This window comes from Pezoporus occidentalis, unplaced genomic scaffold (assembly GCF_034315485.1).
Source record: "Pezoporus occidentalis ecotype Australia unplaced genomic scaffold, CSIRO_AGI_Poc_V1 ctg84, whole genome shotgun sequence".
In the NCBI taxonomy this organism is placed as follows: domain Eukaryota; kingdom Metazoa; phylum Chordata; class Aves; order Psittaciformes; family Psittacidae; genus Pezoporus; species Pezoporus occidentalis.
The window spans coordinates 1837766-1853744 of NW_026916203.1; the positions used below are offsets into that span (position 1 = coordinate 1837766).

General features: G+C 37.9%; 1 protein-coding gene across 3 annotated transcripts in view; it reads left to right on the top strand.

Annotated features, from left to right (window-relative positions):
• FBXL17 (F-box and leucine rich repeat protein 17) overlaps positions 1 to 15979 on the top strand; it is a 297223-nt gene that overhangs the window by 5290 nt on the left and 275954 nt on the right. For all 3 annotated transcript variants that reach the window (XM_062604241.1, XM_062604239.1, XM_062604240.1), the window contains exons 2-4: positions 3930 to 4052; positions 6368 to 6625; positions 7419 to 7550. In XM_062604241.1, the coding sequence (XP_062460225.1) occupies positions 3930 to 4052; positions 6368 to 6625; positions 7419 to 7550 (513 nt within the window). The remainder of the gene's footprint in view (positions 1 to 3929; positions 4053 to 6367; positions 6626 to 7418; positions 7551 to 15979) is intronic.

The following is a 15979-nucleotide window of genomic DNA, read 5'->3' on the forward strand; positions in this document are numbered from 1 at the left end:
ACAGTTGCATGACAGGGTGTTAAGACTTCATCAGCCCCTTCAAGTAAAGGTACCTTGAAGGTCCCTTCCAAACTGAACCGTTCTGTGATTTATGTTATGATTCTATGACACTGTCATGGGTTCAGCTTGTAACAGTTATTTTTCTCCGTAGTAGTAGCTGGTGCATTGCTGTGTTTTGGCTTCAGAACAGTGCTGGACAAAACACTGATTGTAGTTGCTCATTAACACCCCCTGATCTAGGACTTTCAGTCTCGTGCTCTGCCAGTGAGGAGGGGCAGTGAGAAGCTGGGAGGGAGCAGAGACAGTACATCTGACCCAGAGTAGCCAAAGGGGTATTCCATACTGCAGCACATCATGTCTAGTGTATAAACTGGGGGTGAAGAGATAGACTCCTCTCCCAGAAGAGATCAGCTGCTGATATAATCAGGTTGTGTATTGGTCAGCAGGTGGTGAGCAATTGTATTGTGCACTGCTGCGGTTTGTTGGTTTTATTCCTTTCCCCTTTTCCCTGTTTAGTGTTCTCTCTCCTTGTTATTTCACTTAATAGTAGTAGTAGTAGCTTTATTACTATACTTTAGTTATTGGACTGTTCTTGTCTCAACCCGTGGGGTTTACATTCTTTCATAGAATCATAGAATAGTTAGGGTTGGAAAGGACCTTAAGATCATCTAGTTCCAACCCCCCTGCCATGGGCAGGGACACCTCCCACTAAACCGTGTCACCCAAGGCTCTGTCCAGCCTGGCCTTGAAAACTGCCAGGGGTGGACCATTCACGACTTCCTTGGGCAGCCCATTCCAGTGCCTCACCACCCTTAGAAGTAAAGATCTTCTTCCTTATATCCAATTTAAACTTCCCCTCCCCATCCCACCTAGAGTGGGGGAAAAAGGGGTAAATGAGCTGTGTGGTTCTGAGTTACCAGCTGGGCTTAAACCATGACAGAAGTGTACATGATTGGGTATGATTTTCAGGAATTAAATGTGGTAACTAGGGGACCTACTGCCCTCAGAAAGTTATCTATCATAAGCAGGAGTTAAATGAACAGGCTTAGGGGTAGGAATGGTTTTAGCTTTCAGCTGTGTTCATAAAACCTTGGGAATTAGAAAACAATTTAAAATTCTGGATAATCAGTATGTATCTAGAGAATGAAATGGGTGGTGAAGATCATCAAAGTGAGTTGTAGCTTTTTATGCATTAGTGTATTATTTTAACCAGCACCTAGGATAATCCCTTAATGTAAGGATGATGTGCCAGCAAACTGGAATATACACAGGCTTTGCTAAATTCTATATAGTGTAATTCAATAACATCTTCTTTTAACAACTGCAAGCTCTGAAGAGAAATTGATGTTTTACGTGGTGTTATTCAGAATCCTTTTGTAGTTGGAACTTGCATAGCTACTGCAGGCAGTAAAATGGGTAAGACTTTTGTCTGTGAACATGGACTGCTTGTGTAACCCCTGTGGCTACTCCTGTCCATGCTGAAACTTGAGTAAGGACTTTGTCAGCAGCTGCTCTCTCCACTGGTGGCTTCACACTGAGGGTTATTTCTACAAGAAGCCAATTTGCAACACCTCTCTGTACACTCCGTACTTTTCTCTGCAGCATGGACTGAAAAATGACCACAAAAGCTTCCAGACATTTCTTCCAGAATAATATTGCCTGGACAGAAATTCTGTATGTGTTAAGTACTTAATCAAACTTGCTTCTTTTTTGTTTCAGCATTGCTACTGCTGTGTCTTGTCCAATAGCAAAGCAGTAGAAGTAGGTCTGTGATTTGTGTGGGCTTTCAGCTTTTGATAGGATGGTAGCTGGGACAAGAATTATTTAAGGGTTTTCATATTCACAGCAGCAGCTGGATTAGCAAGTCTTTCCTGTTTTGCTATGTTCTTGTTTTAAGAACTGCAAGCTCTTGTTTCTCAAAGTGAAGGTGATCTTCCACAAAGAAGCATATTTATTTCCCACTGTAGCAAAGATTATTTAAAGTATTTTATAGTGACAACCTTGGCATCCCTTCTTAGTATTAACTAGAGTCAGTCTGATGTCCATCTAAACTAAATGTGGGTCATATTCTCCTGTTCTCTTCACAGAGTTTAACTGTTGAGAGATTGGTCTTCTGTTTCATACAGAAGTATGGTAGTAGGAACTCAAGTTTCCTCCAGCTTTTACTAACTTAGAATTGATGAGAATCATCAGGATCATCTTTTCGTTTTTTTTTTTAATACTTAGAATTATACTTTTACAGTATGAATGTCAGATGCCAAATTGCCACTTACTTTTTTCCTTGCTTGACTGGGGCTGATAGTGTTTTCATTAGGTCACTAATACTAAATTGCAAGTATTGGTCACTTCCATGCTCTGTGCATGGATTCACTATCAGTCAGAGAACTGCAGGGAGGAAGCAGGCATTGGTTGTTTTGTCCACCTGTGTTCATCTGATCCCTTAATAAAAAATGGCCGTTGACTCTGGTAATGGTCAAGCCAAGGCCTGCAGGAAAACAGGGGTCATGTGCAGCCCTTCAGCACTGCAAGGGATCTTGCATAAGAAATTACGAGTTTTCCATAGCTGGAAAAAGATGGGAGTGATAAACCTTGCAAGCATTTGCAGAAGGTGGTGAATTTGAAATTTGAGTGGTGTTGTGTTGGTTTTCTTTTTTTTTTTCCTTCTGTTTCACTCGCTGTGTTATATTTTGCAGATCTTTTAGGAATTGTCAACCAAATCCCCGTAGCCAAGGGAATCTTACAGGGATATACATACTTAAAACTGCTAAGCTAAGCCACTCCTAGAACAAGGGGTTAGTAATGGTTGTCCCTGTTGACAGTTGATTGTGCAGTCTGTTCTGAAGACCACCCAGTGATGGAAATTCTGTAAGTTTACCAGGTATTATATTCCAATGCCTGATTATCCTCAGGAGTCTTAATAATTTTTGAGTGTCCTACTCACCACAATGAAGATGAAAGTGGTCTCTTTAGTTTGTTTACCCTCTTCGGCATCCCTTTTCCTTGCCTTTTCTTTGAATGTTTTCATGTTCTCTAGAGATCAGTGCGTTCCTATGGACGCTCTCCAATACTTTCAGATTTTCTTGAGCTCGTTGCCCTGAGATTGGCTGTAGTGCTTCTCTTTAGTACTTGATGTCCTTATCAGTTTAGTAGGAGGACTGTTTCATGTTTTTGCAGTCTCTATTTGTGTGTAGGTATCTTAATCCTGTAATGGCCTTTTTTCATAATAGGATGACGTGTAGATTAAAGTTCATTTGTAGTTACAGGGTACTTTTGTATGTAACTCTTGACAGACTTTCTTTTTATATTTATTAATAAGGAACGGCTCTTCAGACGAAGGGCTGAATATAATAAATTTAACTGCAGTTTAGGAGACTGCCATAAAGTTCCAGTTTACTTTTTTTTTTTTTGTTTTTGCAGGCTGCTATGGTGCTCAAAACCTTGGGGTACAAAATGCTAATTCTATGCTTAGTTTCCTTGTATGACACCCGATTTGCTCTGCTGATCTGCTCCACTGTCCCATGCCCTCTTCCCACAAGACTCATGTTTTAGTACCCTTGTGACTCCAATTCAGTTAAGAGTAGGAATGAAAATACCCTTTAAATGACTTGAAAGTAACATTGAGCTAACATTTCTATTTGTAATTGTTCAGATGTGCCATCTCAGAAGCACATTTGAATTTGTGTAAGAAATGAGTGCTTAAGTAGGAAACATTCTGTTGTTGGTTGTGCTAATGTGACTTACTAATATTGTCAGCTGTTGTGGGGTACAGATATTTTTTGTTATTGTCCTTGATTAATCAAGTTCTGGCAAGTTCTAGAATGTTGCAGTGCTTTCTAATACATTTGTTTTACAAGATGGGTTAGTAATAAAATATTTCTGTATCTAAAATATGATTACTTCTGACGATTAATATTTTTTCCCCTTTACAGATATTTTCCAACTTATCCCTGAATGAGCGTTGCCTTTCAGCGTCACTAGTCTGTAGATATTGGCGTGATCTCTGTTTAGATTTTCAGTTTTGGAAGCAACTGGATCTCAGTAGTCGTCAACAGGTATGAAGATATCATATTTTGACTACTCAGAATTTGTTCTCAGAACTTGTACTTTAACCAAAGGTGAGCTAAAGAACCACATAAAATGGTGATGTCTGTACTTTCGCGGATTTTTCTACTAGAGACTGAAAATATCTGGACCTTTAGATTAACCCTTTTAAATGTAGCTTCTTCCAACTGTTCAGTTTTTAAACAGTGTGAGCTCAAGTACTGTTCAAAATGAATTGTAGGTGCCTGTCTTGGGTCAGGTAGTGGTAGTTCCATTCATAAGAGCTATCAGACTTCATTTTAATTGAAGGATGAAATTAATGAGCTTTTCTAAAGATGCCCTAGTTTGAAGAATGGTCACATAACTGGTGCTTGCTCTATTTGTTTTAACAAATTTTCTTTAATTTTTCTTCAACTGATTTGGCTCCTACTGATCACAAAACAGTGTCTTTTTAGGCCTTTACCTGATCCTAGTATTAAATATGTTTGGGGTTCATGGATTTAATTTAGTGAGATCCTTACAGAGCGTAGCCTGAGTTTCCTTCTTAGAAAACTTCTTTTAAGGGTGCCTGTGTTGTTTGGCCACCTAAATTAGCTTTCTTGTTGTTCAGTTACTTGCAGAGATTTATGAGTTTTATGAAAATATAGGGTGCAAGGAAATGAGTACTAGAAGCTCCCATTTAAAGCAGCAGCAACATTAAGTTCTCTGTGTTGGACATAAATAATACCACATGTACGTTCTTCTCAAATCACCGATGCATAAGAAAGCATGCAAGTTCTCTTGCTTTTAAAGTTACTAGATAACATATTTCTGAACCATTATGGAAAAATCATATAGTAGATGGTCTGTTTTTTCTCAAGTGACTCCAAAGCAGACCCACACCAGAGGTCCATCTTTCTGCCCTGCAGGTAGTATGTGCCAAGTTAAGTCTTTTTTTCTCACTATCTTGAGGGGGTAGCCTTATTTCTACTACAAAGGTTTTTCATGGTTTTGCCTGTTAGGTATGTTGGAATCTCAGTAAAACTGAGTTCTTAAACCAGTATTAAGCAAAAATGTTATCCTTCTGTATGTGGTGGTGTGGGTTTGGTGGTTTGGGTTATTTTCATTATTGGTGGTGTTGCTGTATGTTGGGTTTTTGTTTTGGTTTGTTGGTTGTGTGGTTTTTTTTGTTTTTTTTTCTTGTTTGTTTTGGGGGGAGGTGTTTGTTTAGGTGGTGTTCATGGTTTATTTTTTGTGTTTTTCCAATTTGTCGTGTTTTCTATCTAACAGCTGCCTGATGAAATGGGAAGAAAAAAGATTAGACTTACTACTAATGGGAAAGTTTGAATGTAGCAAAGTGTTTGTTTCTCAGCTGTTTAAGAGAAAGACAAAAGGATTTGTGCTACGCTTTTGCCCTCTCCAGGCTTAAGACTAAATCTCATCTATGCTAAGTGGTGGATGTATATTCCTGAATGGTATTGTTAGAAAGACTTTCATCACATGTCATGTCAGGTGACTTAAACTTTTAAAGTGAGGGAGTTCTGTGCATTGTCTTACCTCCTTCGGTTTTGTTTGTTTTAACTTGGGATTTTGAGCATGAAGAATAACTTGGGTTTCTTGCCTGTCTTGTAGGACTGGCTTCTTTTAAAATTATTGACGTATTAACTAAGTACAATGCGTACAGGTACAAAGTGGATAGAACCTTTTTTCTTCAAAGGATCTCTGGGAAAATAGTGCATGTATCTGTTTTAATGGTTTCATAGACTAACACTTAAAATAAGTGTTCTGTTTTAAAACTGAACAAATAACATGAGGAGACTTCTAGGTTTTAATTAGTTTTTTTTCTGCTATGCTGTTCTTTCCTTCTGATCACTTTCATTCACTGCTACCTTTAGGTGACTGTTTTCTGCTGCTAAAAACCCCATTGGTACCTGCATTGCTATGGTATTTATCCAGTGGCAGCTGGTCTTGGATGATCACCAAAGTCTAAATAGAAAAACTGTTGCATTTCAGGGACCTATAAACTCTTTACTTCTTTGTAAATGCTACCTTAGGTATGTAAGTAGAGTGCTGCTATAGAAGGGCAAGCAAGTCCTTTTTTTTCTAAAGCACGGAAAATTGTCTAAAATATGAAGCAGACCATTAACTCAAATAATTGAAGCGGAATTCTTTTAAAGATAACTGTAAAACTGATTATACCAGTATACTCTTATCTTGGGAAAACAAATACTTTCATTCACCCAGTAGCTTACAAAAATGCATCTTATAAATAGTAGGTTTTGTGCCAATGAAGTTAAAGATGCTTATGAAAAAAAGTTAAATTTGAATATTTGGGTTTTCTTTGCAGGTCACTGATGAGCTGTTGGAAAAGATAGCATCAAGAAGCCAGAATATTACTGAAATCAATATTTCTGATTGTCGCAATATATCTGATACAGGAGTATGCATATTAGCGATTAAGTGTCCTGGACTCCTAAGGTATACTGCCTACAGGTGTAAACAGCTTTCTGACACCTCTATTATTGCAGTTGCCTCTCAGTGTCCTCTTCTTCAGAAAGTGCATGTAGGCAATCAAGACAGACTCACTGATGAAGGCCTGAAGCAGGTAACCATCCTTTCCACTGATTTCTTTATAAGTTAGTAACTTCCAGCTTGCCAAGAAGTGACATGGAAGAAGGTACCATCCTCTAGGATGTAATTAAAATCAGATGACCTCTTTGACTTCAAAAATTGGCTTATGGATGTATTTTCTCAGTACAGTAAATGTTATTTTCCAGAGTCTGTGTGTACTTTTTTAAAAATGTCCAAGTGTTGAATGAATGTAATCTTCAGTTTGACATCCTGTAGTTCACCTCTGGCTGATTCATTTTTGCTGAGTTTAGTTGCAACTTGGAATCAGTACTTAAGTAAGTCTTTTTGCATCGTAAAAGCCAAAGGTGGCTGAGATCTTTATTTGTTAGGCATGCAGGATGTTTTCATCAACTCTTTCTTTTATGTTAAGGGAGCATTTAAGGGTAAACTATGAAATAGTTGTGTTAAATATGCTATCAGTGGTCTGGCATACAGGCATTAGGTACTTATATGCTCAATAAATAACTTGGTTCTTAGGTGCTGCTTTTAGATCCATTTTGTTGCCTATAGTTAACAACTTCATTTTGCCATGTATCTAATTACAATATTTTTTGTTTGTGATACTAGTTATAAAACCTGTAAAGAAGGGTAATTTTTAAGGGGTGGCAGAGAAGCAGCAAGCAAGCTGAACTCCCAAATTTCCAGTTCAGTCAAATCCTGGTGGCTTTTTATTTTTTTTGTTTTGTTTTGTATTTGTATTTTTTTGTCTTTTTTTTTTTTCCTTCCCCTTTATTTTGAAATAATTATTTCGATTTCTTTAATTGCAGCTAGGTTCAAAATGCAGAGAATTGAAAGACATTCATTTTGGGCAGTGTTACAAGATCTCAGATGAAGGAATGATCATTATAGCTAAAGGCTGTCTGAAATTGCAAAGAATATACATGCAAGAAAACAAATTAGTAAGTACATGTCCTGACTTTTCTCCTCACAGCGTTTTCATTGTTAGAGCTTTCTCTTGCTTTTCAGTGCCAAAACTTTCTTCTGAAAGCTGCTTTTTGGCAGTGAATTGCTTAAAAATGTTGTCTAGCTGTGAAAATTTAGGCTCTACAGAGAGAGCTCAAAAGATCACTCAAACTAGAAGTTAAACTAATGGTAATCCTCATGCATATTAACTTTCGGGTTCAGCATGATGTTATGTGGGAGTAATTGCTTGGAAGATGACTGGTATGTACAGGAAGATGCTTAGTCCATATGGAATGTTGCTTTTCTTTATACCACTATGTTTTCCTACAGTAAAAAGTGCATATTTACTGAAATGAAAAGGTTTTTGGAGGTTGGGTTCTCGATTACAGATAGTATGCTCTGATAATCTTTTCTTGAAATATGTCACTTTCTTGTCAGGATGCAGTAGAGTAGTGTGCCTGGGCTGGTAGAAGGGAGCAATAAAACTGTCTTGTGTCCTTAATTATAAGTAGTCTTTGAAATGATTGTTTCTAACATGAAAAGCCAGTATCTGCTAAATGGTATAGTAGAACACTGTCTTTTTCTATTTTTTTTTTTTTTTTCAAGTAGGTAGAGAGATTTGCTTGCACTGGAATTCTTAATTATGAGCTGATGTCAGGGTTATAATCTTTAGTTTGAAAGCTGTTGAACTGGAACAAATAAATTGTAACAAAACAGCATATCTTGTACTCAGTCATTACGTATTGGGCTTCAAGTAGGAAACACTAACTAATGCCTGAGATGGTTCATTTGAGAATGGTTTCTATTTAATAAGCCCCACAACCTGCCATTTATTGGTTTTGAAGAAATGTAGAAAGTTGAGAAATAGGAGCTAATGACCAAAACTGAGATCTTGAAATGGTTCATATGCAGAAAAAAAGGATATGTCCTCTCCTCCTGTGTTAAAATAAAATCTTGAGTTACTGTCAGCATTAGTCCTTGCAGTATTTATCTTAATGTATGAAAATATTTTGGTTAAAATAAAAAAATAGAAATGAAAATCCTGAGGAGTGTGGAAGGAAAGCATACTCCTGAAAAAATTAACTGGAAGAAGGTAGGGAAATTCAAAGTATAATCCATCTTTGAAAGAGAAAAAACTTTTGCACACTTAAGGTCTGCATAGCTGTACATGTAATATTACTTAATTGTACATAAAGATTGTTTTATATACAAATGCCTGCATAAGTGCATGAACATTAGAGAATGTTCTTATAAATACATATTATGCTTCTTTACATTGAAGTTTTTATTTTCTTTATAGTCTGAAATGTAACCTAATGTAAGAAGTTGACACTACAGCTGTTAACACTTAAAAGTTTTGTGGTTTTACTGTCTGAAATGTCATCTAAATTCTCAGTTGGAATAGGACGTACGAAGTATCTTCCTGTTTTTAAGACAAACAGGAAAGACGTTCTTCACTTGCAGTTTGGTTGCCCTCATTATTGGAAATGCGACATTATCTTTGGAAGTAAGACAAAAATACATACTCTCAGAAGCTTCCTTTTCATTATTTCATCATTTCTGAAATTTTGTCAAATGACTTACGAAAATTAACCCTTTGCACAACTTTTCATGAATGTAGGGTTTTTTTTTAATGTGTAATGTTGTTTAAAGCTGCTGCCTAATCTTAATTTTTAAGGAAAAATAAACTTGGGTCAGACTTGTTTTAGCTTTGTAAAGTCCAAGTTCAGCTCCTTAAATCTTGGACTGGAAATGCAAACATAGAATAATTTACAAAACTGTGAACTCCATGGCGCTGAATCTTCAGAATAAAATAACGCTTGAATGATTTCACTAGATGACAGAGCTGCAGAAACTGATGTGCCTTTCCCTTGCTAGGGGGAAGAGACTTTCAAATCTTTCTGGAAGTGTAATTTTTTTATGATAAACCAAGGCAACTTGCAAGAAATTCTCATGCGGTTGTAAAAGAAACATTTTCACTTTCCAAAATAATAGAAAGACAAGATAGGTATGCTTAATGCCGTAGAGTTAGCTCACAAGGGAGTCATGGTTGGTGGCAAATGGTAATTCCACTGTTTGATTTGTCAAGTTCTGTGAGTTACATTTGTTTTTAAGAGTGCCTTCTAAAATAAAACCACTGTTAATATTTGCTGTGGCACTTCCTACGATTTTGGGGAAGAAGGTGGTTTGGGGAAGCATGTGTGTTTTCAAAACGACTAAGTATTCATTGTCTGAAATCAAAATATTCTGTGGCAAGAAAAGTATTTGACATATGAGTTTGTGTACCTGAAGTTCATAGATGGTTAATCTGCTATAGGAAGAAGACTCCTTTCCCGCCTGCCTCCCTTTTTAAACAGCTTCTCTAGCTTCTGTGTAAATACTTTAAATCTACTCTGGGTGTTTCATATTTTCTTGTTTCTTCCTTTTCAGGGGTGCTCAAAGTCATGTGACTCTTACGAGCAATTTCTATTAATTTCAAAATGTGTAGTCCATTATAGACAGTATGTGATGTCTGTGTTTTCATGTAGGCTTGTCTCAGACTAATGGATTTTATACTTCAAAAATACATCTATACAGAGGCAACCATCAGCTAAATAATGCCTTTGTGAGTGCTGCTTTACAGTGAAATGTGGATCAGGCAATACAGTTCAGTTGCTTCATCTGTTGCTAAGTAACTCCATTATCAGGCTGCTGAGCAAAAACAGAGAAGGAAGAATCCATGTTCTGTGTTTAATATCTGAGGCATTTCACAGAAAAATAGACACTTTCCTTCTTTGAAATTCTGATCATGTTGTGGTAATAAGTGTAAGCTGCAAACAGTAAGTAGGTGCAAAGTGATCTATGAGGAAAAAGTGAACATTGTAAGGCTAACTTGACAACCCAAGGTGGTTGTTTTTTGTGTAACTGTTTGATTCATATCTCTTCATAGTGTGGCGTTTTTTTGTTTTTGTTGTTTTTTTTTCTTCCCTCTGTCCTTTGAATGGAAAAATAATTATATGCGAAGCGTCTTTTCTGAAGAATCTGTCTGATTCGAAAACCTAGCAGGGGAAAAAACCCTAAAATATTGCAGGACTTGCTAAGTGTGCCAGTGCATTGAGTTGTCTTTCCTTATCTGTTCCTAAGCAGTCTGGTATAATCAGTCAGTCTCACAGAAATTCAGTGTAAGTGGAAGAACAGATTATAACTCAGTCCAGAAAAAAACTGGGAAATTTCCTAGCTTCTTGGCTGCGTTTGACTTGTTATTTTATGGTTATGCCTGGAATTAAATGGTGTGAGTATAAGTTTCATGTTTGCCTTGTGAATAATTTTAGTATGAATGAAGCTGTTGGAAGATGGATTGATTAATTTAATTAACTTTCTGCCAAGTGCTTTTTTTTATTGTTAAACTCCAGATAGATAGTATGTAGCTTCAGCTGCAAAATAAGAGAACTGCTTCACACTGACATGCAGTACTCTGAGTACTTTTTATTGCAGCCCTTCCTAGAAGAATGAAGCCCTAAAAGGTTTTAAAGGTTCTGTGACTCTCTTTGTAGAGAGATGCAGAGCACGTCTGTCGATTACTAAGTGCACCCTAAGGGAAGGATTGCTCCCAGGAACTATTTTGTACAAGCAGTTTTTAAACTTTCCACTTTGTTGTTATGAATAGAGTAGACCTAAATTTTAGAACTCTTTTTAGAGTTGGGAAAACCAACTTAACTATGTTGATTTTACACACTAATTTGTTTTTAATTGCCTTTCCTTAACTGAGTGACTTAATGGCTAAATTATAGCACAGCGGTTGCTGAAACTTAGCAGGTGGCAGGTACAGATTTGTACCTCCCTGTTCCACCCAGGGTCGGTGTTCTTTCCTGATGGACGAGGAGGAGGAGCTTCTAAAGTTGAAGGGCAGTGGACTTTTAGATACTGCAATGGGATGGCAACATTCCTAATTATACTTTCTTCCCATATTTTCTCTTTTTCAAGGTTGTGTAGGGGTAGATGTGAAATAATACTGCAGCTAAGTTACTACAGTTAGAATGCTGGCAGCATTTTTCCCTTTCTAGTGAAATGATATTGTGAAGTTGGTGATTTAGACAAATCATTTGTCTGATGGTTTTCAGATGTGTTAAGATGATTATGATCTAATTTGATTACATTTCTAATATGACACTGTCCACTCACAATAAACATGGTTTGCTGTTTAGGACATTTAAAGATAACTTATTTTTGGCCCAAGTAGTAGTGTTTGTGTCCTGAGTTCAGCAGTAGCAGTCATTTTTTTTCCTTCTTAGTAGCTGGTGCAGTGCTGTGGTTTTGACTTTCAGCCTGGGAACAGTGCTGATAACACTGATTTTTTTTTTAGTCGTTGCTCAGTAATGTTTACTCTGACCAAGGACTTTCTGAGTCTCATGCTCTGCCAGGGAGGAGGGGAAGCTGGGAAGAGGCAGAGATAGGACACTAAGCAAAGGGGTATTCCACACCACAGCACGTCATGCTCAGATCCTACATTTTTCAATATACCATTACTCTTGTCTCGTGTGTGTGTGTGTGTGTGTGTGTGTGTGTATATATATACACACATATATATGTGTGTGTATAATTCTCTTCCCTTGTTACTCTCTCTTACCATTATTATCACTGGTGGTAGCAGTAGTGATTTGTGTTATACATTAGTTACTGGACTGTTCTTATCTCAACCTGTGGGAGTTACATTCTTTCGATTCTCTTCCCCATCCCTCTGGGAGCAGGGAAGGGGGTGGAGGGAAGGAAAGAAAGAGGGAGGAAAAGGGGGGGAATGAGTGAATGAGCTGTCTGGCTGGGTTTAAACCACGACAATAAATATATATATGTGTGTGTGTGTGTGTGTGTGTGTATATACACACATCCAAAACTCTTCCCAGCTCCTGGTCTTACTCCCACTAATGAGGATGCTTTCCTGCTCCCTCTTTTGTCTCTTAGGAGTTTTGCTGATGAAACAGAGAACAGGGAAGGTCTTCATCAACCTTCATTATTAGGTGATTTATCTTTCAGCCCAGAAGCTAGAGCCTTGAGTATTTCCTAGCTCCTTTCCGCATTTATTGGCAAAAGAAGAGAAAAGGATTCTTCCCTCTCTGGTAACCTACACGTGTGGCTTGCCATGTGTGTCTTGCCACACATGTGTCTTGAGTTACCAGCTGGTCTTAAACCACGACAGTTCAGTAATGGTCTTTTTCTTGCTCGATGCATGAGAGCACTTTTATGGTAAGTATTTTACAGATAATTATTTAATAGTATTTTTAAAGATGAGTATTCTATTTGTGTTCTGCCCACGTCTCCAGTTGTAGCAGATAATTCATAGAAATTTGTGCTGTGTTGGTATGTTTAACAGAAACTATAATACTTGGGATATGTGAATAATACACTTTTTAATTTTCAATAAAAAAGAATTAAGATGGACTAAATCAGACATTTCAGTTTTATGTCACATAGCTAAATACTTAACATACCTTTTTAAAGCATTGGCTGGAATAAACATAGTATGAAAATATATAGGACAAAATAAACTCATGTTTTCTGAAGAATCACAGCATAGTGTAATCTGATTTATTTATTGCTACAGTTTTTTTACTGAGGTTTTTTACCTCCCCACCCCATTTTTTACTTTGGGAATCAGTTATTTTTTTTCTTCGTACACGTCAGCTACAAACCACTTACATTCAGCAGTATGGCCTGTGCATGACATAGGGCAAATGTGGAAAGGAGTACTTTGCTTTTAGTCCAGGCAAGCTGACTGAGGAAGAAAGTCAGTATTATGAAGCTTATAAACTGCACATCATCCGATGATGTGAGCTACTGAAGTTTAGAATACATAGAAATGCTTTGCTTTATTCATTGGTAGCAAATAAAGGAGGTTTTTGGGGAAGGATATTCCTAGAGAGTGTGCTTTACATATAACTGCTTAAAACTGTTCTTCTACTTGGAGGAATTTCAGAAAATGAATCACGTAAGCCCATGCTTATTTATTAATACTTTCCCAAAATACTTTCTCACTAGTTTGTTTTGAAGTTGTGAACTGTAACTTGTTGAAGGTTTCCTCCCTTCTCCCCCACCTTAAATTAAAACCTCATGTTTCCAGGAGTGTTGCTGGTTTTCTTCCTAGAGATACAATCTACATATAGGACTGGTTACTTGCTAAACATATGCATACATATTAAGGATGATGCCAATACTGAGACTGATTTCTCTATATGAACATTGTATATCATAGCTTTGTACAAGGATGCTTCATCCTCTGTTAAGTATTACACTAGAGCTTTCTAAAGCGAAAACTCCTTACAGATGACATTGCTGATAGTATTCACTAATAATAATAAAGTCTCTCTTGTATTTTAGTTTGTCAAACATGTTACGTATGCACCAAATACATAAATGCAATACTTAGTCATCACCTTTAGGTGGCAGTATTGGCTTTGTAGTGGTAACAGGTCTTTGAGTTATTACTGTAGGGAATTATCAGTAAACAGCAGATAACTTCTGAATGTTATGCTGGTTCCGTAGAATCTGTTTTCTCTTTGGTTCAGCTGCCAGGATTGCTGTCTAAATAGTTCTTACATGTCTTTAAACTGTTACTGTAACAAAGCCTACTGAACTAAGTATCATTTGAGTCTTGCATTATATTTGTGTGGATTCTTATTGAAGCATTTGAAGAGGTTTGCTTTGTGTAGCTTATTAAATATTAGAAAACAGGAAGGAGAAAATGGCTAGAAATTTGGGACACTGTAGGCTATTTTATGCTCTTTTAAAATAGAGTGAGTTTGAAAAATATCCCAGAGAGCTGGTAGATGCCCTGGACACATTGAAGGTCAGGTTGGATGGGGCTCTGAGTAACATATCTAGTACAAGGTGTCCCTGCTCATTGCAGGGGGGTTGGTCTAGGTCCCTTCCAACGCAAATTATTCTGTGATTACAATCACAGAATCATAGAATAGTTAGGGTTGGAAAGGACCTTAAGATCATCTAGTTCCAACCCCCCTACCATGGGCAGGGACACCTCGCACTAAACCATGTCACCCAGGGCTCTGTCCAGCCTCGCCTTGAACACTGCCAGGGATGGAGCATTCACAACTTCCCTGGGCAACCCATTCCAGTGCCTCATCACCCTTACAGTAAAAAACTTCCTCCTTATATCCAATCTAAACTTCCCTGTTTAACTTTTAACCCGTTACCCCTTGTCCTCTCACTACAGTCTCTAATGAAGAGTCCCTCTCCAGCATCCCTGTAGGCCCCCTTCAGATACTGGAAGGCTGCTATGAGGTCTCCACGCAGCCTTCTCTTCTCCAGGCTGAACAGCCCCAACTTTTTCAGCCTGTCTTCATACGGGAGGTGCTCCAGTCCCCTGATCATCCTCGTGGCCCTCCTCTGGACTTGTTCCAACAGTTCCATGTCCTTTTTATGTTGAGGACACCAGAACTGCACGCAATGCTCCAGGTGAGGTCTCACGAGAGCAGAGTAGAGGGGCAGGATCACCTCCTTCGACCTGCTGGTCACGCTCCTTTTGATGCAACCCAGGATACGATTGCTTTCTGGGCTGCGAGAGCACACTGAAGCCGCCTCATGTTCATTTTCTCATCAACCAACACCCCGAAGTCCTTCTCCGCAGGGCTGCTCTGAATCTCTTCTCTGCCCACCCTGTAGTTGTGCCTGGGATTGCTCCGACCCAGGTGCAGGACCTTGCACTTGGCATGGTTAAACTACATAAGGTTGGCATCAGCCCACCTCACAAGTGTGTCAAGGTCCCTCTGGATGGCATTCCTTCCCTCCAGCGTATCAACCGAACCACACAGCTTGGTGTCATCGTCGAACTTGCTGAAGGCACACTCAATCCCACTGTCCATGTCACTGACAAAGATGATTCTATCATCTGTACTGAATACACTGAGCACAAAGTCAGTTGAAACTAACCATTACTGGAGATCCTGAGCAAAAGATTGTAGAAAACCAACTGTTTCTTAACTCACTTTTTTTTATTTACTGCATTTTTTTTTTTTATAATATAAACCAAAAGTACTTCAAGTGCCTCACTTGTCAGTTATATTTCAAGGGAATATGTCAAGAGGCAAACTAGTCCTGATAAACCCTTTTTGTCAGGTAAATCAGGAGCCCCTTAAGGTAATAAATTTCATCTTACTGCTTAACACCACATTTTGGATTTTAAATTAATTACCTTAAATTATACTGAAAGTATTTTTCTATGTTGTATTTTTCAAAAGACAGCTCTGAAGGAGGAGATTTTACTCGAGAGTCGTGGAGTGTTCGTTTTTGCTTGGTTTTGTTGTTGTTTGTTTTTAATTTTTGCTAATGCTTTTGTATTTTTGTATGATTTCTGTTCCACATCCTGTCCCCCCTTCCCTCCTCAATATTTGTTTTCAGTGGGGAAACTTTGTATGTAAGCAGGTGAAAGAAATTT